Source organism: Leptonychotes weddellii, chromosome 1 (assembly GCF_054177405.1).
Source record: "Leptonychotes weddellii isolate Sample4059 chromosome 1, ASM5417740v2, whole genome shotgun sequence".
Taxonomy (NCBI): domain Eukaryota; kingdom Metazoa; phylum Chordata; class Mammalia; order Carnivora; family Phocidae; genus Leptonychotes; species Leptonychotes weddellii.
The window spans coordinates 129,322,530-129,348,470 of NC_138369.1; the positions used below are offsets into that span (position 1 = coordinate 129,322,530).

The window sequence follows — 25,941 nt, forward strand, 5'->3', positions numbered from 1 at the left end:
TATTCATTTGAGACACAGAGATACAGAGAGAGAGAGAGAGAGAGAGGGAGAGAGCATGAGCAGGGAGAGAGGCAGAGGGAGAGGGAGAAGCAGGCTCCCCGCTGAGCAGGAAGCCCGATGCGGGGCTCGATCCCAGGACGCTGGGATCATGACCTGAGCCGAAGGCAGACGCTTAACCATCTGAGCCACCCAGGCGCCCCGAAAGATGATTTTCAATCTAAAAATCTGTACCTAGTCAAATTACTAATAAAGCATGAAACAGAAAAAGATTTTCAGACATGTAAGATCTTAATATATGTAACTTCCACGCACCCTTTGTTCATGCTCCAACAAAATGGGGGATTTACATAAAAAAGAGGAAGAATGGGGGTCTAGAAAACAGGATCAAAAGGAAATCTCAGGAGATGAAAGGAAGGCCCAGAACCATAGTAATGCTGCAGGCCCTAGGAGCAACAGCAACAAAGAGGAGAAAAAGAACAGAAGAAAGTTTCAAAAGGAAAAAAGAAAGCGAAGGAAGGAAGGAAGGAAAGAAGAAAGGAAGGAAGGAAAGACTTAATATGTATGACTACACTTAAAGAGTTCCAGGGCTCTGGTGAAGAGTTGGGTGCTGGATTTGGAACAGAAATGTCAAAACAGGCAAACAAAAAAGTGGCAAGATTTAACTCTAGGGGAAAAAAAAAAATGTTCAAGAAAGAAAATTTCATCATTATATATACTGTATGTCCCATCTGTGAACTATTTACACATAATCATCATCATCATAATACTAAGTATTAATTTAACCAAAAATGATGCTCTAACTATTCTAGGGGCATGGAAAAAACCCAACAGATTACATCTAAAACTATATTCCCACTAGTGCTGTTTGCCATAAGGAAGAAAACTGGTCAGTGTGAGAAATGAAAAATGGTATACTATTGATTTGAAGGTAAACATTTCCTATATGTTTATTGGCCTACTATGTGTCCCCTTCAGTGAACTGTCTTTTCTTATCATTTTTGGATATGCCAAACCAAAGGATGTCTCATCTCTCTGGATCAGACTACATTTTGATTCATCATCACAATGAAAGGAAATTACAGCACACTAAGAGATAAAGACCAGTCAGCCCACTTTTTACTCTCTAGCAAAAGCAATGCCCAATTAAAATAGCAATGAGGCCACTATACACTGAACAGAAAGGCAGAAATCCAAAAGATTGACACCACCAAATGCTGCCAAGGATGTGGAGCAACAGGAACTCTCATTCATTGTTGGTGAGAATGCAGAAGTCAGTTTGGCAGCTTCTTACAAAACTAAACATACTCTTACCATAAAACCTAGCAATTATGCTCCTTGGTATTTCCTCAAATGAGTTAAAAATCTATGTCCACACCAAAACCTATACATAGAGGGGTGCCTGGGTGGCATGGCACAGGCAGTTAAAGCATCTGACTCTTGGTTTTGGCTCAAGTCTGATTGCAGGGTCATGAGATTGAGCCACGCATCGTGCTCCACACTCAGTGCGGAGTCTGCTTGAGCTTCTCTCTCTCTCTCCCTCTGCCCCACTCCTCCCGGCTTTCTCTCTTTCTCTCTCTAATAAATAAATATTAAAAAAAAAAAAACCCATACATAGATATTTAAAGTAGTTTTATTCAATAATTGTCAAAACTTGGAAGCAACCAAGTTGTCCTTCAGTATGTGAATAGATAAACTGTGGTATATCCAGACAATGAAATATTATTCTGTGCTAACAAAGAAATGAGCTGTCAAACATGAAAAGACATGGAAGAACCTTAAACACACAATACTAAGTGAAAGAAGCCAAACTGGAAAAGCTACGTACTGTATGATTCCAAATGCATGACATTCTGAAGAAGGCAAAACCATGAAGACAGTAAAAAAAATCAGTGGTTGCCAGGGACTCAGGGGGAGGGCAGGAGGGATGAATAGGTAGAACACAGAGAAATTTTAGGGCAGTGAAACTCTTCTGCATAAAACTGGAATGGTGGATGCATGTCACCACACATTTGTCAAAATGCATAAAATGTATAACACAAAGAGTGATCCCCTATGGACGTTAGTTAATAATAATGTATCAATATTGGCTCATAGATGACAACAAATGCATTGCATTAATATATGATGTTAATAATAAGGGGTATATAGGAACTCTACTTTCTGCCCAATTTTTCTATAAATCTAAAACTGAAGTCTATTAAAAAAAAAAAAAAAAGCAATGCCCAAACAATACTCACATAGTATTTAAGTTATGTACACCTTTCTACCACAAATGGGAATAGTGCTGGTGTGGTTTGCACGTTTATTAGTGACCTATATTCTACAGCTGAGTTCCAATAAGAAGTATCCAGGTTATGGCTTCAGCAAGCAGAGGGGCTATTCTGGCACCTTTGTTTGCCTTTCTAGAGTAGAGACTAAGTGACCATGATGAAAGTGATACCTCATACATCTTGACCTTCTGGCCAAAATCTCAAAAGGCCTTAAAACCTGGCAAAATCTCTCCTTTCTTTTGCTTTGAAAAACAATGTAGTCTGCCTGCCCTGAATAATATTGAAGTGGGATACATATTAAAAAATAAGTGAGGGGGGTACCTGGGTGGCTCAGTCATTGGGCGTCTGCCTTCGGCTCAGGTCATGATCCCAGGGTCCTGGGATCGAGCCCTGCATCAGGCTCTCTGCTCAGTGGGAGGCCTGCTTCTCCCTCTCCCACTCCCCCTGCTTGTGTTCCCTCTCTCGCTGTCTCTCTCTCTCTGTCAAATAAATAAATATAAAATCTTAAAATAAAAAAAATAAGTGAGGGGTGCTGGCTGGCTCAGTTAGAAGAGCATGCCACTCTTGATCTCCAGGTTGTGAGTTTGAGCCCCATTTTGGGTGTAGAGATTACTTAAAAAAAAAAAAAAGTGAGAATGATTCTTAACCAAACGGGATTTAAGCAGAGGATTTTTACATGTTATTAATTCTTACTTAGGGGCAGATATGCACACATCTCACAGGTAGAATGCATACTTTAAGCATGTCTTTCACATCCTCTACTCCTGGAAGAAGGAAAAATCATTTTATGGCAGGCAGGCCCTATGTGTGGGGCTTTCCCCAAGACTCACTCATTACACTTATTTTTTCATTACATTTTTCTATTTATGTACTGATATTTTTCTTATTATTTTGTAAGACTTTATTGTTAGTGAAGATCATTACCACTAAAAGAAGCTTCATTTAAAACTAAATAGAGGAGCTGAGAAGAGATGGATGGAGAGTGAATACTAATGAGTACAGGCTTTCTTTTTTGGAATGATGAGAATGTTCTGGAATTAGATAGTAGTGATGATTACACAACTGTGAATATACCAAAACCCACCAAATTGTATACTTTAAAAGGATGAATGTTATGGTATCGACAAAACTCTCTCCTTGACCAAACTAATCAGGCTCCTCTGAGCCTTCTCTACTAGGCATGACCTTGGCCCCAGTACTTGCCTTTAGCCTGCATAGCCCAGTTTAGCAAGATTTCTGCTAAGACAGTTTAGAGAGAATCCCCCACCCTTGATATCTGATCACCCTGGATATCTGATCAAATTCCTCATCCCCCATCCTTGATGTCTAAGCCTTTGGTCTGCTTTCAGCAAAAATCCTGTTAAATTAGTTTACCAAGAATCCCCTATTCTTTATGTATCTTAGTAATTTTCCATCCACTGACCCCCTCACTGTTCTCACTGGCTAGAAATCCTCAGCTGCCTTTATTGTATTCAGAGTTAAGCCTAATCTCTCTCCCTATTACAGCAGACCTGAATAAAGCCTTCCTCACCATTTTAACATGTCTGAATAATTTCTTTAAGAGTATGCTAAGTTTATTTCATAAAGCTCTTATTCAAGGAACTAAATAGAAAATCTTATCTATCTTCTAAGATAAGATTTTAAAAGTGCCAATCACACAATAGTTAAAATACTAAAAATCTGTTACTGATTTGCCCAAATCTAGATATGATTCTCCAACTTAAATAAATCTAAATTGATGCCTATCTAATTGGAAGAAAAATTAAAAGAAGAAATTATCATACACAATCACATATGTAAAATCAATCACTGGCAAACTATCTACATTATTATTTTCTCCCTTCCAAATAGTGGTACATATATTTCTTTTTTATTTTTCTTACTTGATTAGCTTTTTTTGAAATTACTAAGTAACAAAATGTGCTCACAATGCTAAGTCTATAAGACTAGCTGTTATTATTATTATTAGACACTATGTGCAGGAACTATCCTAAATGCTTTACATGTATTAATTAATCTAACCATCAACATATCCCTAGTACAGAATTTATTACCAATTCTAAGGTGCAAAGAAAGAGAAAATAACTCAAGTAAAAACAATTCCTGTGCAAACAGGATAAACACTCTCATTTGAGTATTCAGGGTTCATATAAAAAGAATTTTGTTGTGGTCCCCAAATCATTTGATTGTGTTCAATTTCTTAGAGTATGAAAATCTTTGGAATTAGTTGAAAGGCTCTGGAAAAGAAAACTTTCCTTGGCATGCTTTTTATTATCACCTGCTATGGTCCAGGGATTTTCAGTGAATTCAGTCTTAAGAAAGATTACCGTAAAGGTATCCAAATCGGTAAGGAAGAAGTAAAACTTTCACTATTTGACTATTTGCAGATGACATGATACTATATATATTTATTTATATATAATAAGATATATATATCTCAAACCCAAAAGATTCCACCAAAAAGCTGCTATACCTGCTAAACAAACTTAGTGAAGTCGCAGAATACAAAATCAATGTACAGAAATCTGTTGCATTTCTATACACCAATAATGAAGTAACAGAAACAGAAATTAAGAAAACAATCCCATTTACAATTGCACCAAAAATAATAAGATACCTAGGAATAAACCTAACAAAAGAGATGAAAGTCCTGTATTCTGAAAACTACAAAAAACTGATGAAAGAAATTGAAGACAATACCAAGAAATGGAAAGACATTCCATGCTCATGGATTGGAAGAACAAATCTTGTGAAAATGTCTATACTACCCAAAGCAATCTACATATTTAATGCAATCCCTATCAAAATACCAACAGCATTTTTCACAGAACTAGAACAAACAATCCTAAAATTTGTATGGAATCACAAAAGACCCCAAATAGACACAGCAATCTTGAAAAAGAACAGCAAACCTGGAATCATCACAATTCTGGACTTCAAGTTATATTACAAAGCTGTAGTAATCAAAATAGGATGGTACTGGCACAAAAATGGACACATAGATCAATGGAACAGAAGAGAAAATTCAGAAATAAACCCACAATTATATGGTCAATCAATCTTCGACAAAGCATGAAAGAATATCCAATGGGAAAAAGACAATTTTCTTTAACAAATGTTGGGAAAACTGGACAGCAACACGCAAAAGGAAGAAACTGGACTACTTTCTTACACCATCTACAAAAATAAATTCAAAATGGATTAAAGACCTAAATGTAAGACCTGAAACCATAAAAATCCTAGAAGAAAGCACAGGCAGTAACTTCTCTGACATTGGCTGTGGCAACTTTTTCTAGATAGGTCTCCTGAGGCAAGGGAAACAAAACCAAAAGTAAACTATTGGGACTGCATTAAAAAAAAAAAAAGCTTCTTCAGAGTGATGGAAACAATCAAGAAAACTAAAAGGCAATCTATAGAATGGGAGAAGATATTTGCAAATGACATATCTGATAAAAGGTTGGAACCCAAAATAAAGAACTTCTAAAACTCAACACCAAAAAAATAATCCAGTTAAAAAATGAGCGGAAGACATGAACAGGCATTTCTCCAAAGACATACAGATGGCCAACAAATATATGAAATGATGTTCATCAAAACTTACCATCAGTGAAATACAAATCAAAACTACAATGAGGTATCACTTCACACCTGTCAGAATGGCTAAAATCAACAACACAAGAAACAACAGGTGTTGGGGCGCCTGGGTGGCTCAGATGGTTAAGCGTCTGCCTTCGGCTCAGGTCATGATCCCAGGGTCCTGGGATCGAGTCCCACATCGGGCTCCCGGCTCAGCGGGGAGCCTGCTTCTCCCTCTGACCCTCTCCCCTCTCATGCTGTTTCCCTCTCACTCGCTCTCTAAAAAATGAATAAAATCAAAAAAAAAAAAAAAAAAAGAAACAACAGGTGTTGGTTGAGGATGTGGAGAAAAAAGGAACCATTCGCACTCTCGGTGGGAATGCAAACTGATGCAGCCACTGTAGAACACAGTATCGAGTTTCCTCAAAAAGTTAAAAATAGAACTACCCTATGATCCAATAATTGTGCTACTAGGTTTTACCCAAAGAACATAAAAATACTAATTCAGAGGGATATATGCACCTCTATGTTTATAGCAGCATTATTTACAATAGCCAAGATATGGAAGCAGCCCAAGTGTTCATCGATTGAAGAATGGATATCGAAATGTGAATATACACAATGGACTATTATTCGGCCATAAAAAAGAACGAAATCTTGCCATTTCTAACAACATGAATGGAGCTAGAGAGTATAATGCTAAGCAAAGTCAGTCAGAGAAAGATAAATACCATATGATTTCATTCATATGTGGAATTTAATAAAACAAGCAAGCAAAGAAAAAAAAGAGACAAACCAAGACACAGACTCTTAACTACAGAGAACAAACTGATGGATACCAGCGGGGGGCGAGTATGGGTTAAATCGATGATGGGGATTAAGGAGTGCAATTGTCATGAGGAGCACCAGGTACTGTATAGAAGTGCTGAATCACTGTATCGTATACCTGAAACTAATATTACACTGTATGTTAACTATCCGGAATTAACATTTAAAAAAAAAAAGATTACTGCACAATAGGAAGAATATTCTTAACATACTGTAGATATACATAACTGAAGCCCAGAAATCTGAATTATTGTCCCAGCAAAACTAAGATTAGCACTTACATTTCTGAGTTCTATTTATCTTCCCTGGAAAGCACAAATTTGATTTGCTTTAGAAATCAAGAACTTCTGGTAAAAGTTTTATGGCATTTTAAAATACAACACAGCAGGGGCACCTGGGTCTGCCTTCAGCTCAGGTGATGATCCCGGAGTCCGGGGAGTGAACCCTACGTCGGGCTCCCTGCTCAACGAGGAGTCTGCTTCTCCCTCTGCCCCACCCCCTGCTTGTGTGTGCTCTCTCTCTTGCTCACTTGCTCTCTCACTCTCTCTCAACCTCTCGCTCACTCTCCCTCTCAAATAAATAAATAAAAATCTTTAAAAAAAAATACAACACAGCAAATAAACCTAATATTACTCGGACCTGGCAATGATATCATAAAAATGCATTTTGTTTTCCCTCTCTTTGCCCAGGGCTTTTAGGAGACTGGTGAAAGTGCCTGACTCTTCCAACTCCTGCATGGTATCTGTAATTATATCACTGAAAAATTGCCTGTAAGGAGACACAAAAAGGATGAGTTAATAAGGTATATTTTCTTACATTTACAAGGGCTACAGAAGTCACACAGGTTAAGACCCAGGATGAAAATCATAACTAAGTTGGAATTACTCCTGGAATGCAAGAATAGTTTAGCATTAGAAAGTCTATTAATAGTATTCAACACATAAACAAAAGGAAAGGAGAAAAACCATATGGCCATCACAACAGATGCAGAAAAGACATTTGGCAAAATTCAATATCCACTCATTTGAAAATGAGCAACAAAAACTCTCAGCAAACTAGAAATAAAAGAGAACTTCCTTAACCTGACAAAGTTTACATACCAAGGACTAACAAACATTGAATGTACAGTATGATATTATATATATAATATTTTAAAACATATAAAATTGTATTGTTTAAATAAAACACATACATACTTAATAAAAGTATCACAACAGAATGTAAGAGAATAATAAACACCAAATTCAGAAGAGAGTTTGTCTTTGGGGGAACAGTGAGGGGCTAGCATCAGAGGCTCCAATTGTATCTTAAGTATTTTATTTAAAAAAAAACAAACACCTCTAAAGTACTCATGGTAAAATGTTAAGATATGGTGGTTACACACTTAAGTACTCATTATTTCATTTTTTATATTTTTCTGCATTTTAAAAATATTTCATAATTTTGCAAAAGTTAAATCATTTAAAAAATTTTTTAAAGAGCTAATAGGGGAACCTGGGTGGCTCAGTTGGTTAAGTATCTGCCTGTGGCTCACGTCATGATCTCAGGGTCCTGGGATCAAGCCCTGCGTCCGGCTCCCTGCTCAGCGGGGAGTCTGCTTCTCCCTCTGCCCCTCCCCTCTCCCTCTCTCATAAATAAATAAAATCTTAAAAAAATAAAAGAGCTAATAAAACACTCACATTTTATAGATGAGTAAACCCAGGCTCAGGAAGGTTAAATGACTTGCCCAAGGTCACATAACTAATTTGAGAAAAAGGTAGAACTACATAATCCAGGTTTCCTGGCTCATAGTCTGTTGCTTTTAATTTTATTTTTTAAAGATTTTTATTTATTTATTTGAAAGAGAGAGCTAGAGAGCGCAAGCAGGGGGAGTGGCAGAGGGAAAGGGAGAAGCAGGCTCCCCACTGAGCAAGGAGCCCAACTCAGGGCCCAATCCCAGGACCCTGGGATCATGACCTGAGCCAAAGGCAGATGCTTAACTGACTGAGCCACCCAGGTCCCCATCCATTACTTTTTATAATATTCTTATAGGTATAGATTTTAAATGCTGCTATTTAATGTTTTCATAATAATTTTTGACAATAGTTCAAACAGAAAGATTCAATAACTATATTAAGAAAAAAGAAGTACATCAAAGTAAAAAAAAAAACAATTGAAAAGATATGAGCCATCCCACAGAGAATGAAAAGGACATTAACTAGACTGGTGTTTATAAGCAGGACACTTTTCTGTCATGTATGCAAATCTGAGCCAGATTGATTTCACAAGAAACATTACCCCTCTGATGCAGGGGTTGGCAAACTTTTCCTATAAAGAGAGAAATGGTAAATATTCTTGGCTTTGCAGGCCATAAATTCTCTGTTGCAACTACTCAGCTTTGCTACTCATGAAAGCAGCAAGAAACAGTATGTAAACAAATGGGCAATGCTGTATTCTAATAAAATTTATTTTCAAAAACAGACTATGGGCTGGATATGGCTAGTGGCCCTGGGTAATTGCTATAAACATTCATTTACCAACAATTCTTACCATAATATTACATCCTCTTTTAAACTTAACAGGCTTCCTTGACAGCAAGCCTGACAAAAAACTGAATAATGAGACAATGGAAACCGAGACTGCCTTTCAGAAATTCTCAGGATTAAAACTCAGCTTAAAAGTTGGCTACTTGGGGCGCCTGGGTGGCTCAGGGGTTAAGCGTCTGCCTTCAGCTCAGGTCATCATCCCAGGGTCCTGGGATCAAGCTCCGCATCAGGCTCCCTGCTGGGCGGAGAGCCTGCTTCTCCCTCTCCCACTCCTGCTGCTTGTGTTCCCTCTCTCGCTGTGTCTCTCTCTGTCAAATAAATAAATAAAATCTTAAAAAAAAAAAAGTTGGCTACTTGGATGGTGTCTGTCTCTTACTCATAGATAAAGCATCACAACAGCTACCAATTTGTGCCAGGCACTTGGCTGCAGCCTTATTTCTAATCCTCACACTGATATTGCAAAGTTGCTATAATTATTTTCACTTTTAAAAGCTGGACACAAACAACAACTTGCCCATGATCATATAGCCACCATACTTTCAATTGTACCACACTCCCTCTAAGCAGTCTTTAGCTAATCCTATTATCAGCAGTACCTTTGCATCTAATGACCAATCCCTAAGAGAAGACAGCAGCCACCCTTGCACCCATTTTACTATTACTTTTCCAAATATGCTCTCCTTCTTTACCTATCAATCTGAATTTTCTTCATTATCTCCGTGGACATTATGGTCTGTCTTGCAGGTTTTTTGAAGACAAAATCTTGCATTTTGTTAAACTCATTGGTAAATTGGCTTCCTTTTTGGACTCCTGGCAACTTGGTTTCTTCTTTAGGTAAGAATGGACTGGATATTTTTGAGGTTCTTGAGGCCTCTGGAAGTTTTTCTAAGCTCTTGTTTTTCTTCTAAAAACAAGAAATGATGTTTTATGTAAGACAGATTTTAAGAGTAAAGAAACAATGCTATACCAGGGCTTCTGCCTACATTTTTCAACCTCACCTTCTGCCACTTGTACTCAACACACAAGAAAATTACCCTTTTCTTCAGCCACCCAAATCACGTCCTGCTATTTTGTGCCTTCCTGCCTTTAGACAACATTCCTTTTGCCTGTCTTTCCTCAACTTACCACCTGGTAAGCTTTAAGACTAAGATCAAAGGTAAAGTTCCTTATGAAATATCTCTATTAGCAGATATTTACCATGTTGTAATTATTTGTATAAATGTCTCCATTAGATTGTAAATTCTATGAGGGAAGGGGCAGTGTCTTAGAGATCTTGGTTCACCTCAGATTCTTTTTGGAACAAGACTGCATAATAAATGCAGCCATCTTTACAGTCTCATTGCTTAGAACAATGCTGAGGGTATAGAAAACTCAAATGTTCATTGAACACATGAATATGAAATATAAAGAATGAAAGAAATATCCTAGCAAAGAGCGTAAGTTGGTAAAATTAGTGGTGTGGTATAGATTTCAAAGGTCATGTGGGAAAAAGCCAAAATAATTCATTTTTCAGACCCAAACTTGAACACTGAGGGGTAGGCATCAACCTGAGGAACAGCATATGTCTTTTAATTGATGATTCCTATTTAATCTGTTGCTAAAAGCTTTAGCTATTGAGAGGCCATATAACATAGTGATTATGCCTATGGACTCTGAAACCAAACTTCCTTGTTTGAATCCTGGCTTTATTTCTTACTAAACCATACTGACTTAGACAACAGTTTAATATCTCTATGCCTCCATTTTCCCATTGGTAAAACAGGGATAATAGCACCTGCTCTCACAGTTACTATGAGGATTAAATAAATCAATACACATAATGCATTTAGAACAGCACACAGAATTATTTAAGTTCTGTACTTGTTATGATTACTTAAATTCTTGTGCAGATCCTATGCACAGAAGAAAGGTTTATCTGCATATTGATACATAAAGCCTAGGTCTTCCTTAGCTAAACTTCAACTAGCCCAGAAATGTTAAAAAACGATCCATTAAGGGTTAATAAACGCAGACTCAACTGCGTTTTTCTTTACATCAACAATAAGCAAAGATTCAGATCTGAGGAAAACATCTGTAGGAAAGAACAAAACAAAATGCTGCCTTAATTAAGAATTAAATTTTAAAATATTTCTTTAAATTAAAATTAATTTGGCTACAAAGAGAACAGAAAAGTAGCATTTCAACAGTTAAGCTGAAACTTACCTGGATGTAAGGAAAACCTTAAGGATGGTTATTATTTTAGATTTTGCCTAGGTAGGAAAGGGGAAAGTGTAAGGCCTAGGAAGCTCTTTCTATTTCCCTATTTTTCCTCTACCTTTATGCTTGGGCATCTGGAAAAGGAGGCAACTGTGTCAAGCAGCCTGATTTACTAATTACTATAAATAAATATGAATTTTTTTTAAAGATTTTATTTATTTATTTGACAGAGAGAGACAGAGTGAGAGAGGGAACACAAGCAGGGGGAAGGGAGAGGGAGAAGCAGGCTTCCCGCAGAGCAGGGAGCCCGATGCGGGGCTCGATCCCAGGACACTGGGATCATGACCTGAGCTGAAGGCAGACGCTTAACGACTGAGCCACCCAGGCACCCCAAATATGAATTTTTTAAAGAAAGAACTTAAAGGAACTAGCTAAATGTTTTAGTACACTCACTAAAAAATATTTTTATATAGCATACACTATGTATGAGGTAGGGTATTAGACCCTAAGGGAAAAGGTAAGAGAAACAGTATCTCTGCAGGGGAGCTCTTCCCAAATTTTGGTCCAATTACTCCCACTTCTGGTAGAATCTGGTACATTAGTTTTTTTTTTTTTTTATCATTCTCTCCCATGATTTTACCATTGAAAATCTATTTGGAGATGTCCTTAGCTATAAAAATAGCTATAAAGGAGGGATAATGCTAACTAACCTTTCATCCCAAGGTTGTTCTAAGGCTGAACAATATGAATGAAGCCTTTGGAGAAAGAAAACATCCACATTCTTACTAAGGATTTAAAATATATATCCTATGCCCTTATAGAGCAATGGCATTGTAAAATCTGTAAGTTAGAACAACTAGTATTAGGAAGTAAAAAAACAAACAATTATTTTAAAAGACTCACAATTTTGTAAGGTTGTGGAACTCATATTGAGGAAAGGGCTGTTAAGCTTCTATTAATCAAGATAAGAGTGGACGGGGGGTAAAAAAAAGATGAGTGTAAGCCTTTATTATATACACTACTATGAAATCATAAGCAGGGCCTCTGTTAAGTTGGCAAATTTTGTGGGTGAAGATCACTATCATAAACCAGAATAAAATAGTGCAAAAGTTTTGTTCTTTAATTTACTGAAGTGGTGACCACTGCTGAATTGTTTATAAATTTGGGTTTTCCATCCTCTCTTGAGTTTCTACGAAGGCAAATTACTCTTTTTTAGCCTGACACAGTAAGTATCACTGATAAGTATCATCAGACTTTATCTTGTTAACTATCTTTTTATTTTTGATTCCTACTGCTGGGAGACAATATATAGGAAGGAAACCCTAGACTCTTCTTTACTATTTGTTAACTAGATTAATGTATGAATTAGACTCTTGTTTTAAATGCATTGAAAGGCTTAGTTTTTGGGTTTCTAATCTCTTTACCATTCATAAATTGATTTAAAAAATTTGTTACAAAATTCTTGATATACCCATTACTGTTGTTTTAAAACTACCCCAAAACTCATAGAATGTTAGCACTGGAAGGGATGATATGGATCATTTAGCTAAAACTCCATTACACTGTAGGAGCCCCTGGTTTGCTCAGTCAGTGGAGCGTGCGACTCTTGATCTTGGGGTTGTGAGTTCCTCCACACTCCACCTTGGGTGTGGAGGTTACTTAAAAATCTTAAAAAAAAACACACAAAAAGCTCCATCACATTTTACAAATAAGAACATGAAGACCAAGAAAGTGAAATGAACTGCTCATAGTACACAACTAAATCGCAAAGATCTCCTGACTCCAAATCCAGTGTTCTATTAAAATTTTAACTTTTAAACTTTAATAAAAGCTTTACAAACCCAGACTATATATATAACAATAATAATAACAATAATTTAAAAATGATAAGGTGTAATGAAAGGGAAATTTAATTATCTAGTTACAATAAATATGAACTTCTTTTCTGTTAGATGTGGAAAGTAATTTACTCTGTTGTTTATACAGCAATTTTCATTTGTTAGAGAATCAGAAATAATGTATGCTGTACAAACTATATAATGTAATTTTGCTGAAAGTAATAAATGTGTATTTGTACTTATAAGTTCTTTCCTGGAGCACTGGGTGGCTCAGCCAATTAAGCATCTGATTCTTGATTTCGGCTCGGTCATGATCTCAGAGTTGTGAGATCAAGCCCCACGTCCAGCTCTGTGCTGGGAATGGAGCCTGCTTGGGATTCTCCCTCTCCCTCTTCTGCCCCTCACCCCCTCCCCTGCTTGCTCTCATGCTCTCTCTCTCTCTAAAAAAAATAAATAATAAGTTCTTTTCATTTTATATCTATAATCTAAGTTATTATTACAAGAGCTTGGGGTGCCTGGGTGGTTCAGTCAGTTGAGGGACCTCTGCCCCTCCCACAGGCTCACATGCTCTCTCTCTCAAATAAATACATAAATGTTAAAAAAAAAATTTAAAAGAGCTTAAGAATTTATAAAGATTTTGCTCACTACCAAGTTGAGTTTTTTTGATAACTCAAATAGCATTTTGAGGAGGAGTCCATAACATCACTGAAAATGTAATGGCTGATGTAATGACCTGGCTGGATATTCACAAAAGCAGGTTGCAACATATTCAACAATACAACAAAGTCTTTTTAGAATAAAGAAACATTGAGAAGGTCCAACTGAATTTCCTCCCCAGAGGGTTCAGTTAGCTTTCAGCAGCTAAGAAATGTAAGATAGGTGGGGCAATTCAGTAAATTGGCTACTCTCAGTACATACACTGTATTTATACTGATTTACTATAGGGCTTTTTGAAATTGCCAACATACTGGAAGAAAAGGATATTCTGACTGGCAATGTATCTTGAGCTATAGTTATTTCCCTCCATCAATTCAGACTACATATCTCAGGTAATTATTATAGCCCTCTTTGTCTGAGATAAAGGTGCTATTTCCCATGTTAAATTTGATAGCATAAGTACTCTAAGGGATAGAGAAATAAAAAGGAAAGAAAGCAAAAATTACATAATGGTGAGTGTATATACCATGCTGATACTTTGGCTTCTTTCATACTGAACTGGCATGACATAGTTTAGAATAGAGAGCTGGTCTGTGGTATCTTCCAGAACCGCGGAGATCCTGAGCACATCTAGAATGGAGAGTGGCTCTATGATTTCCGGGATGACTTCCTTGTCTGTTTCTTCAGCTGTTTCTTTTTCTTCTTCTACAGCACTGGGTGGCTCGCCTGTCACTGACACTGTCACCTCAGAATGCCAGACTTTTGATGGAAGATTTGAGGCTTCTAGTTGGCTTCTAAAAAAAAGAAAGAAAGAAAGAAAAAAATACGTCAGCCACCAAATGTTTAAAAACTGCTTCAACTCAAAAGCACAGGCAGCATATAGATTGGCCCCTATGAAGTCCATATTGTCATATAACCAAGATAAAGAATGAAAGCAGGAGTTTACACATGGTTCTGCTAAATATCTCCCTGTGACATCCTGAACAACCAAAGGCAAGCCACTTACTGTTTAATAACTTCATGTCACCCATTCTATGGGTTAACCAATTTGAATTTCAGCCCAAATTAACTTTTTGTCTAGCAACATCTTTAAATGTTAATCAAAAGTGTCTCATGATTAATGAAAAACAGAATGTGGCAGGAGTGACTGGCTGGCTCATTCGGTGGAGCATGTGATCTTGGGGTTGTGAGTTCAAACCCCACGTCGGCACAGAGTTTACTTAAAAAAATAAATACATTAAAAACAAAAACAGGGGTGCCTGGGTGGCTCAGTCATTAAGCATCTGCCTTCGGCTCAGGTCATGATCCCAGAGTCCTGGGATCGAGCCCCGCATTGGGCTCCCTGCTCAGCGGGAAGCCTTCTTCTCCCTCTCCCACTCCCCCTGCTTGTGTTCCCTCTCTCGCTGTCTCTCTGTCAAATAAATAAATAAAATAAAATAAACAAAAAACAAAAAACAACACAGTATGTAGTAGCCAGTCTCCAAAATGGGCCTATATGATTCCCACCTTCTTATATTCATACCCAAAAGGGTATGACTACAAAAGTAGTCTCCCCCACATTAAAAGGACTTTTATCACCTAACCTTAGGTTTAGGTGGTAAAACACAGTTTTTCCCTTACTCTCTCTCTCTCATATCTCTCAGTCTGTAAGAAGTCAGCTGCCTTGCCATAAGGACATGTAAGCAGCTCTTTGGAGAAGTTTGTGAGGGTGTGGAATTAAGGCCTCTTGCCAACAGCCAGCATCAACTCCCCAGCTCTGTAAATGAGCCGTGTTGGAAGTATATCTTCCAGCCCCAGTCAAATTTTCAAATGTTTGCAGCCCTGGCCAACTTCAATCTTATGACAGACCCTAAGCCAGAACCAGCCAGCAAAGCTGTTCCCAAATTCCTGACCCACAGAAACTATGTAAAATAATAAAAGTTGATATTTTAAGTTACTAAGCTTTGGGGTAATTTGTTCACAGCAATAGATAAATAAATAAATTTAACATAAGGCATAATTTAAATAAATAAATATGTATACAAAATAAATTGGAATTTTGAACATACTCTCCCATTCTTCTTAAATTAATTGTAACTTCCGTGGTACAGCTACAATCTCACAAAAAATGCAGTCACCTAAAATGGGAAGAAAACATTGAGATTAGTTTAAGGGAGTGTTGAATGATAAATTACTTCTATATCCTTTTAATAACAGAAAATTAAAGAATTACAAGAGCTGCAGCTTATCCCTTCTTTTTGCTTATTAGAGCAGTCCCAGAGATGGAAGAACCCCTGACATCATGTAATTAATGACAAAAGCAATTATTGATAAATGCAATATTTGAGTCTCTTCTTATGGTAAATTAATGTACAACATGGATTTCGTATTATTATTATATTCTGATTTTTAACTGGCAATATCTATAGATTTACTTTTGTTATTCTGATTACTAAAATACTTAATTTGATCATTCCATCTCACTGATCTGTCAGATAACAAAATTTATTGCACCTGGACTTAGAAGAACACTTGAGATTGTATTTAGAAAAGCTGTATTTCTCCTGAAAATCAGTTTACTATTACTATCAAGATGTTACTATAAGCCAAAATCCTTTCTGTTTAAGCAAGCTTTACAATGAGAACACCCTATGGAGAATTTTGCTCTATGCTAAATGAGTAATAAATGGTTAAGTTTCCAGTATGATTTTGTCCACAACAAAGTGCTCCTAAGAAGGGGCATACAAATATATCTCAAACAACATAAGTATTATATGTAAAAATGAAAACATATAAAACAGAATCTTTATGTAAATTGAAGAAGATATGCCAAACTAGCCAGATTTTCTGGTACAAGGGCAGTTTTAAGAGGAAGTATCACGGCATAAGGAAGATTTTGTTCTTTTGATGTGTTGTTGTTTCTCTATTTTTCCTTTTTTTAAGGCTTGGGGCATAGGTAAATGTGCTTCATGCAGGTAAGATAGGGCTATGCTGATGCACTATCCAGTATGTTCATGCTGTTTGGGCTCCTCATTCCTCAATGCTAGAAATCTAGGAGTCATTCTTCCTTCATCTTACTATTTTTCTTTTTTTAAAGATTTTATTTATTTATTTGACAGAGAGACAGCAAGAGAGGGAACACAAGCAGGGGGAGTGGGAGAGGGAGAAGCAGGCTTCCCGCTGATCAGGGAGCCCGATGTGGGACTCGATCCCAGGACCCTGGGATCATGACCTGAGCCGAAGGCAGACGCTTAACGACTGAGCCACCCAGGCGCCCCGATCTTACTATTTTTTTAAGATTTTATTTCTTTATTTGAGAGAGAGAAGGAGCAGGGGGAGGGCCAGAGGGAGAAGCAGGGAGCCCAACTCAGGGCTGGATCCCAGGACCCTGGGATCATGACCTGAGCCAAAAGGCAGAGGCTCAACTGATTAAGCCACCCAGGCACCCCCATTCCTCCTTCATCTTGATACCAGCATTTCCCAATCCAAACCATCACGAAGTCCTGTGGATTTTATCTTCTATTTCCATGTCCCCCAGTACCATGCTGGACCTGACAGTTGTTTCTTGCTTGAACAACTCTAATAGTCCCCAAACTGGAAGTGATGTTTTTTTCTTTTGAAAGAATGATTATATATTATTTTTTATTTTGCAAATGGAAATACAAGTGAGGATGTAAAGCAGCTGGAAATAAGTTATAATAAGGGAGCAGGAGTTACCCATGACAATCAACAGGAAGGCCCAGCAAATAGCATTTCACAGAAAGCAAGTTTCTTATGGTCCAGAAGGTGGAAGAATAAAATTTTGTTGTTATAATTTGTTTATTTTTTAAGGAAATGGCTGGTGTATCAATATCTAAAAGAGACAGCTCATTATTTAATCTAGAGTATTCCAGCTCTAACTTTGTAATGGGATGTTAGGCTTCTCATGATTCTTGGAAAAACTGTCATTCCCCAAATATGCAATTACCTTGCTATCCTCTTCTAAAAGTCAGTATTTTTTTTAAAAAAAACTATTAGTTTAAAGGGAAAAATATGTAATCAAATTTCCAAATGTTTCATTTTAGTCTATGTTTAAACAGTTTGCATGTTTAAACCGAAATTACATTTCTAACGGCTTTCATTTCCTTCAATCCAGCCCCAAACTGTATTTTCTTTTTTTCCCCATTTTTAAATTTAAATTCAATTAATTAACATATATTATTGGTTTCTGAGGTAGAGGTCAGTGATTCATCAGTCTCATATAATACCTAGTGCTCATTACACCCAGCCACCCCTAATGTCTATCAGGGGAATGACAGTTTTTCCAAGAATCATGAGAAGCCTAACATCCCATTACAAAGTTACAGCTGGAATACTCTAGATTAAATAATGAGCTGTCTCTTTTAGATATTGATACACCAGCCATTTCCTTAAAAAATAAACAAATTATAACAACAAAATTTTATTTTCCACCCCCTTCTCTCCAGCAACCCTCAGTTTGTTTCCTATGATTAAGAGTCTCTTATGGTTTGTCTCCCTCTCTGATTTCATCTTGTCTTATTTTTTAAATGAAGAATTGAAAATTTAAAACTGAAAATCTAATCATGTCTTTCCCTAGAACCCTTCTATGGTTTCCCATTGCCTTAGGACAAAAGCTAAAATTCTAAACTTGGATTCTAATTCTAAACTGCATGATCTGGCCTGCTCTGTTCCTCTTCAGATATCCACTTGGCACTGCCCTTTTCTTGCCCTCATGGCTCCTTGGGCTTCTTTCAGTTCTATGGAATCATGCCCCTTTCCAACTCAGGGTCTTTGCACATGCTATTCCTTTGATTTGAACCATTCTTCCCCTCACTCTTCACCTTGTAAAGTCCCACTGATCCATCAGGTACCAGCCTAAATCAATGGCATTTGGCTAGGCATCTGTCATTTGCTCTAAATCAATTTCCACCATTTCTTACGCCCTGAGAGACTGACCCTTATGGAGCGCATCAACAGGAGATTCCGTAAGTGTAGGAGAGTGAGATCAAGTGTTATCCTCTCAGCTCCCTCCCTGCCAGATCACCATTGGTTGGCTATGTTTGTCTATTAAAGGCCATGGCACCTGTCAGGCAATCCTCTCCACATTGCTCTCTCTTGGGGTTTTGGGTAACTATTTCTGCCCCATGTCCCTGGAGACTATGTCATCCCTTATAGTTTCACTCCTGCTACACTTTTGTAAGCAGACCCTTTATGAAATTCTGAACTCTATCATTGTTTCCATCCAGGCAATACTGACTGATGCAATGACCTATATACAGAGATTTTTATACATAGTGTGCACATGCATACATATATATAAATATACATACATGCAAATAACGGAAACAAGTTTCATATAACGATTTACCCTTAATATGATATTAATACCTTTGATTCTATCATATTTTGCCTATAATACTATAAAGTATTATAATCACAATCTACTACTGGGCCTTCACCTGCGGTTTGAAAAATGCCCTAAATGACACTTCTGCAGGTGACACTTTCCCTGACTCAACAGGCTGGATCAGGACTCCACTGTTCACTCATTGCACTCTTATTTTCCTGCAGAGTTCTCTTCACAATGTGTAATATTGTAATTTCCCCCCACTAAACTTAAGTGTCATAAAAGCAGGAACATGATAGTGACGCTCACTATTATATCCTGTTTCAGGCACTGTGGTCAAGAAGTATTTGTAGAGTGAATGAAAGAACAAAGAAACAAAACTCACATTTAATGCGTTAGTCCTCCCAGGACTACTTACATTTGGATTTCTAGTACATTTAATAGTGGGACTTGAGGCGCCTGGGTGGCTCAGTTGGTTAAGCGACTGCCTTCGGCTCAGGTCATGATCCTGGAGTCCCAGGATCGAGTCCCGCATCGGGCTCCCTGCTCGGCGGGGAGTCTGCTTCTCCCTCTGACCCTCCCCCCTCTCATGTGCTCTCTCTCTCTCTCTCTTTCAAGTAAATAAATTAAAAAAAAATCTTTAATAGTGGGACTTTTAGTGTATTTCTGGGACAGAGAAAACTGGATAGAGGGAGTGGGTTATAAGGTACAAACATTCTATCCTGATGTATTTATGAAAGGACTTCAAATATAATTTATAGATACTATTTCATAAAACTCTGGAGTCACCCTTTACTCCTTTCTCCCATTCCTTATCCATCAGCAAATCCTGTCAGGGTTACATTTAAAATATATTCAGAATTCCAGTACTTACCACCCCTGTCTACATGCCATCATCTATCAGGTTCACTACAATAGCCTCCTAATTGATCTTCCTGCTGGTGTTCTTGCTTCCCTTCAGTCTCAACAGAGTGACCCTGCTAAAATGGAAGTCAGATTGAGTCACTTCTGCAGCCAGAACCCTCAAATGGTTTCTCATCTCAGAGTAAAACCCTTTTTTTACAGTGGCCTCCCTGCTTAATTTTTTTCTCGATAGAGAAAATTTTTCTCAGTTACCTTCTAATGTGCCATATATTTTACTTGCTTATTGTCTTGCTCCCCCTACTAGGATGTTAGCTCTATGAGGGCAGAGACTTCTGTGGTTTCGTTTACTGCAGTGTCCTCCGAGCCAAGAACAAAGCTTGGTACATAGTATTTAATCAATAAATTGCTGGATAAATGAATGAAGCATAGAGAAACCCAAAAAATGTGCAATAATTAGGCAATGTAAATCTCTGATATCCACTAATCTATCTCATTCTCGTCTGCAAGTATTTACTGAAGACCCATTTCGTGTAGGCACGGTGCTCTTTAAAAGGCATTAAGGCCTTTTCAGGGCAGTCCTATTCAGTCTGGAGTCAAAACGAAGGATGCAGGTAAGAACTTAGGTCATTTCTTGAAAGAGATAAAGGAGTAGGAGGAAAGGAGTAAGGGGGAAAACTTAAAGAGAAGGGAAGAGCTCTTCCTGCCTTCGTGCTCCTGGCCTTTCTCTTCCACGCTAGGATCCGAGAGTCTCCGTTCACCCTACTCCTCTGTAGTAGGAAGGAAAGATACCCCCATGTTGGCGAATCAAATCTGGGATATCCGAGGCGGGGAGATATCCTCCAGTCTAGCTTCACTTTTTCCACTAAGGAACCAAGCTCTGGTGTTTCTCTGGCAACGCTCAGCTTCGGGGGACCTTTTCTTCTCCTCCTTTAGCTGGCTACCATCTTGCCTCCTTCTGTTATAAAATACGTGTTACAGCTCACAAAGATGAAAGGACTTAGAGAAAGAACTATAAGAGTGCACTTGAATGTGGTTTGTTTCAGTCAAAGACATCTGAGGCTTTTTATTTTTATTTTTTCTGGCGGTTGCGGAAGATGCCTAAGCTGGGGGCGGGGCAGAGAGGTGTTTATCCCACAAGGCCACGCGGCGGGGCTTCGCCTTTCTTTTTCCGCCATCTTGGAGTCTGAGGAGGTGAGGGGAGTTTCTGTTGCTGAACTTTGGGTGCAAATAAGTGCGGTGAGCTCAACCATATGCCTCGGCAGGGCACTGGTGCGGCTGGGAGGCTGTGCCAGCCAGTGATTTCTATGGATTCCAGCAACAGGGAGGACAGGATTGAGGAGATGTGGGACTGATTGTGCTGATCCCCGCACGCCCGGAGAACCGGTGCTCCCGTAATCGGTTGCTTCTTGGGCCTTAGCGGAGTAATAGATGCACTTTGCCCGTATGTAGTTCCCTATTTGAGGCAGTGCTCCTTTAGGGTGAGTTCTTTTTCCCTACGCTCCCACTCCAGACCTGGCTAGGTCTACAGTCCCCGTTTCCTCAGCATTTCCTTTTCCATACAATTCCTGTCTTTCTGTGTGCCTCTCTGATTACTCGCTCTTCATTTTTGTTCCTGCTGATCGTGGTATGGATTTTCTCAGGGCTTCCTTTCGGAGTTTTCAGGAGCTCCTTGTTTTACTGTGGAGTCTTGATACTTTTCGTTGTCTTCATTTTGGAGTTTGCTCAGTTATCAGGCTTTCTCTGAGGTTGGGAAGTCTTGCCCGACTGTGCTTCATGTAGATGTCATAGTATAATTATGTTTCCCCGTACCCTCAACGTGAAATGCCGAGCAAAAAGGAATGTGCCTGACAGGTTTAAGAAACGGAGAGAGGACCGGGTGCGAAACGTGCGTTCCAAGATTTTAAACTGTTTTTTTGTTTTAAGGCCTGCTGGGAACAGGACTCCTATAACGCCAAATAATGTCTGGAAGGTACGGGTTTTACATATAATTGCTTTGTATTTGTAGTTTTTTGTCTTAAGCATGAACATAAACATGAGATTGAAACCGGTGGGAAAAAACTAGATATTTGCTATAGGTAACATTTGAGTAGAGCTCATTACAAGTCATATCTTACCAGTGACATGAAACGAGATCTTTTAACAACTTACGGTTACCGTGTGTTTTGTCTTAGGCTGTGGTCCAAGGCCATTTTTGCTGGCTATAAGCGGGGTCTCCGGAACCAGAGGGAGCACACAGCTCTTCTTAAAATCGAAGGTGTTTATGCTCGAGATGAAACGGAATTCTATCTAGGCAAGAGATGTGCTTATGTGTACAAAGCAAAGAAGTAAGTTTATAGTATTAATAATGCCTTTTAAGTTTTTAGTTGAGATTTGTCTGTTTTTCCTGTTCAAAGAAGAATAATCAAAAGATGTTGGTAAACTAATATTTGGTGCTGTTGTGTTTTCTACTTTGGATCTTTGAGGAACTTCGTGGGAGGTTATAGAAGGATGTTACTTGTCTGGGTAGTGTTGGATTTAGGTATCTTCTGCACTTAGAAAGGTTACAGCTGTTAATTGTTGGAAGGAAGGAACCAACTCCTTATATTATACTCCTCTTAAGGTGTTACAGAGCAGTTTTTCATGTACTTTAATTCATTTTGTTGCTTTCTTGAAATTAGGTTGTATACATGCTTAAAAATTATTATTAAACTCATTAAACCAGTTAAATTTTATGGAGACATGGCTTTCATCTTTGCCCCCCATTCCTGCAGCAACAAGAATGATCCTTTAAAATTATAACTCAAATCACCTGTCTGTTGCTCTGATACCAACTTTCCTCCGTCTTTAGTAAAAACAAATGTCATTAAGGAGGCTTTAAGACCATACTCATTCAGGGCTTCCTATTTCTACTCTTAGCCTAGCTAGGATTCACTCCATGATACCTTCTGCCTTTCCATATTTTTTTAAAATATTGCAGCTATTATCATCTGACATTTAATATATTTTACTTACTACTTGGTTATCTGAAAGGGATTTTTTTTTGGTAAACTGCAATTTTGTATTTTACAAAATTACAAAAAATACATTTATAAAAGTGTCTGGCATACAGTAGGCACTCAAATATTTGTTGAATGAATGATGCCCCAGACTTCAGTTTCTCAGGTGACTTAGTGGTTAACTACAGTTGTGAGTTGGTGATCACTGGTCTAGAGGTTACCTTGAATTGGTATCACCCTACACTAGTTGCCTGGGTTCTCACCTCTTTTATTCCCTTTTAAAACCAGCAACACAGTGACTCCTGGTGGCAAACCAAACAAAACCAGAGTAATCTGGGGAAAAGTAACTCGTGCTCATGGAAACAGTGGCATGGTTCGTGCCAAATTCCGAAGCAACCTTCCTGCTAAAGCCATTGGCCACAGAATCCGTGTGGTAAGTACAGTTATTAGCAGTATGACACTGGGGTCAAACTAAGCTCGGGTTTGGGCTCTGACCTCTAAAGACTATTGTGATTTTAAAATCACCCCATGAGTTGTGCTTCAGAATTATCTACCGTGTAGATGTATTATGAAATATCAGATTTCCTGGCATTAGAAGGAAAGTGAAGGCAAAGTGTTCAGAAGGATTGTATCTAGATTTCAGATTTTGCTAAAGCTTGGGGTCGGGGGGATAGTATTTAAATGAACAATTTTCTGGCAAAGATTTGTTGAACACAGAAGTGATTGTTAGAAAAGAAAAAATTTTCCTGGCATAATTCATGATATTCCCGTTTCTTCATGACAGTCTTGTTAGAATAGGTGTTGTTATTAGCCTTATTTTATATAAGAAAACTGATGCTCATGTTTCTAGGTCCCAGGACTTCAGCTCAAGCCATTGAGTCCAGATCCTGTGGTTTTCTAAAACAGCTCCTGTTTTCCTTAGTATTCATTTTTAGTAGACAAGGCTATATTCTTGGGATCACATGGTACTTTGGAACCCTTCTGAGCCATTGAGATTTTTCATCAGAAGGTTTTTACTCTGTTATTGGAAGAAGCAAAATTAAGTGGATTTTCAGGGTTCCCTGTACTGGTTCTTAAAGTGTGTTCATCTAGATACTATAAGAATTTAGTTCTCTCCCTGCTAAGATGTAAGCAGTCATTGGATCCCTTTTAGAGATGAGTAATGGGACAGTGGGAGGAGATTTATCCATATTGTTGTACTCAACTGACATTTACAAATTTGTATATAACACGCATCTAATTACACCGTTTTCTTTTTTCTTCCTAGATGCTGTACCCCTCAAGGATTTAAATTTAATGAAAAGTAAATAAAGGTGTAGATTTGTTCTCTTGTATTTTTGTTAAATGGCTTACCATTTTCTTTTTCCTAAATTCAAGTTGCTGTATTTAAATGGTGACGATTATCCAGCATTTTCAGAGTACAAGGAAGCCAGGGAGCTATATGTAACGGTAATTACAGAGATTTAGACAATAGGAGGGTTTTAATGAGGGTAGGGAGGTTAGAGTATCTTAATACAAGGCCTTATGTGATGGGGGAGGGAAACAAGCTTTGATTGGAGCCAGTGGGAAAAGGAGTATGTTGGAAGTTTTAAAGTGATGGAGCACATGTTGTCTGAAAAACTTTTGTACAAATGGAGACCATGTATTCCAGGAAGGACAGAAGCCAGAAGTATTAGCCAGTACAGATAATACACCATAACACTTGGCCAGGTTTCCACATCAAAATGGATCTATAACTCTTAAGTTTATTTCAACTTCGGTATTGTGGTATATTACATGTAACTGCCTTCCTCATTAGATTGGGAGTCAGTGAAAGAAACTTAAAATTATTTTGATGGCCTCCTTAATTACCTTAAAGTGTATGCACTTATTCAGTATAGATCGGTTGGGAAACTTGTGACATAAAAATGATAGTTGCAAGAACTTAAAGTGAGGATTATATAGAGAGTATCTGGCAGCTTGTTTAGATAGGCAAGGATGAGATATCCTTGGGATGTGTGGCTGGACAAAGCATGCCAGTATAGAACACTTGACTGGTAATAATGTGTAAGTTAAACAAAATACGTCTCAAGAAAAAGTACTCTTAGTTGGGAGTGGGGGGAGGTTGCCCAGACAGTGTAGTTTGGTTCTATGTTTTAATGTAGTAAAGTGTAGGATTGAGATACTTCAGTGTAAGATGAAACTAAAGCAGGGCTGCAGGGTATTTCAGATCTCTGAATTGTTGAAATAAAGTTTGAGCCAAGGCATCAGTTTGCAGTATTGTGGCTGTAGATACTTGATTGTTGCAGTAGCAGCCAGCTAATCTTTTTATTAACCACCAAATCTTGACATTCCACTGAGAATACCAACAAGAAACTTGAGACTTGGTCAAACTGAACCTCTTTTACAGTTTTTAATTCTACTTGGAGTAGCATACAGCAGTTATAAAAAAGGTGTGTTTAGCCCAGTGGTGGTCCTCAAGCCAAAAGTTGCTGTTGGAAGGAAAAATACCAGCTTTCACAGAAATGGCCTTGTGCTTGTACTGCAAGGCTCATTTGGGCTTATGTGGGAAGAACAGCTTCAAGGCAAAAGAGGTGGATGTGGGTCAGATGCAGCTTTGGTCCAATGTTAACCATGTTTTCTTCACAAGATCTAAGCATTGTATTTCATGGCCACAATTTGGTTATAAGAACCCTAAGAAAATTGACATTGAAAAATTGGGTCAGTGGCAAGCACCAATCTCAGACCTACACCAGTGAGATTTAGTTGTTGAGAAACAACATAATCTAAAAGTATTCTCTTGTGTCATTTAAGTAGATGTATCAGTACTATTTTTAAATTTGAGAGTGCGTGAGTTGGGGGAGGGACAGAGGTAAAGGGAAAGAACCTCAAGCAGACTCCCCCGCA

At 38.0% G+C, this 25,941-nt stretch overlaps 2 protein-coding genes across 10 annotated transcripts in view; one reads left to right on the forward strand and one right to left on the reverse strand.

The window, feature by feature from the left end:
• The window catches only part of DRC9 (dynein regulatory complex subunit 9), a 45,448-nt gene extending 24,375 nt beyond the window's left edge, over nucleotides 1-21,073 (reverse strand). Inside the window, exons 1-6 of one of the 7 annotated variants that reach the window (XM_031033651.2) lie at nucleotides 20,870-21,073; nucleotides 20,091-20,196; nucleotides 15,939-16,007; nucleotides 14,417-14,684; nucleotides 9,889-10,103; nucleotides 7,314-7,442 (exon numbers count right to left, since the gene is read on the reverse strand). In XM_031033651.2, coding sequence (XP_030889511.2) covers nucleotides 7,314-7,442; nucleotides 9,889-10,103; nucleotides 14,417-14,684; nucleotides 15,939-15,946 — 620 coding nt within the window. In that variant the 5' untranslated portion in view covers nucleotides 15,947-16,007; nucleotides 20,091-20,196; nucleotides 20,870-21,073. Of the gene's footprint in view, nucleotides 1-7,313; nucleotides 7,443-9,888; nucleotides 10,104-14,416; nucleotides 14,685-15,938; nucleotides 16,008-19,634; nucleotides 19,779-20,090; nucleotides 20,197-20,784 lie in introns of those variants that run through there. The other 6 variants (XM_081832316.1, XM_081832312.1, XM_031033653.2 and 3 more) reach the window with 6 other exon arrangements.
• A 151-nt stretch (nucleotides 21,074-21,224) lies between these two features.
• Nucleotides 21,225-24,400, forward strand: RPL35A (ribosomal protein L35a). Of its 3 annotated transcripts, none has more exons than XM_081832374.1 (5): nucleotides 21,225-21,307; nucleotides 22,004-22,049; nucleotides 22,252-22,404; nucleotides 23,344-23,488; nucleotides 24,323-24,400. In XM_081832374.1, exons 2-5 carry the CDS (start codon nucleotides 22,039-22,041, stop codon nucleotides 24,344-24,346), a joined length of 333 nt encoding a protein of 110 aa, XP_081688500.1. In that variant the 5' UTR covers nucleotides 21,225-21,307; nucleotides 22,004-22,038; the 3' UTR covers nucleotides 24,347-24,400. The 3 variants fall into 3 exon arrangements, with proteins under 3 accessions (XP_081688500.1, XP_006738476.1, XP_030889510.1); XM_006738413.3 differs by having other exon boundaries at nucleotides 21,245-21,316; XM_031033650.2 differs by lacking the exon at nucleotides 21,225-21,307 and adding an exon at nucleotides 21,338-21,558.
• Nucleotides 24,401-25,941: the final 1,541 nt, after the last annotated feature.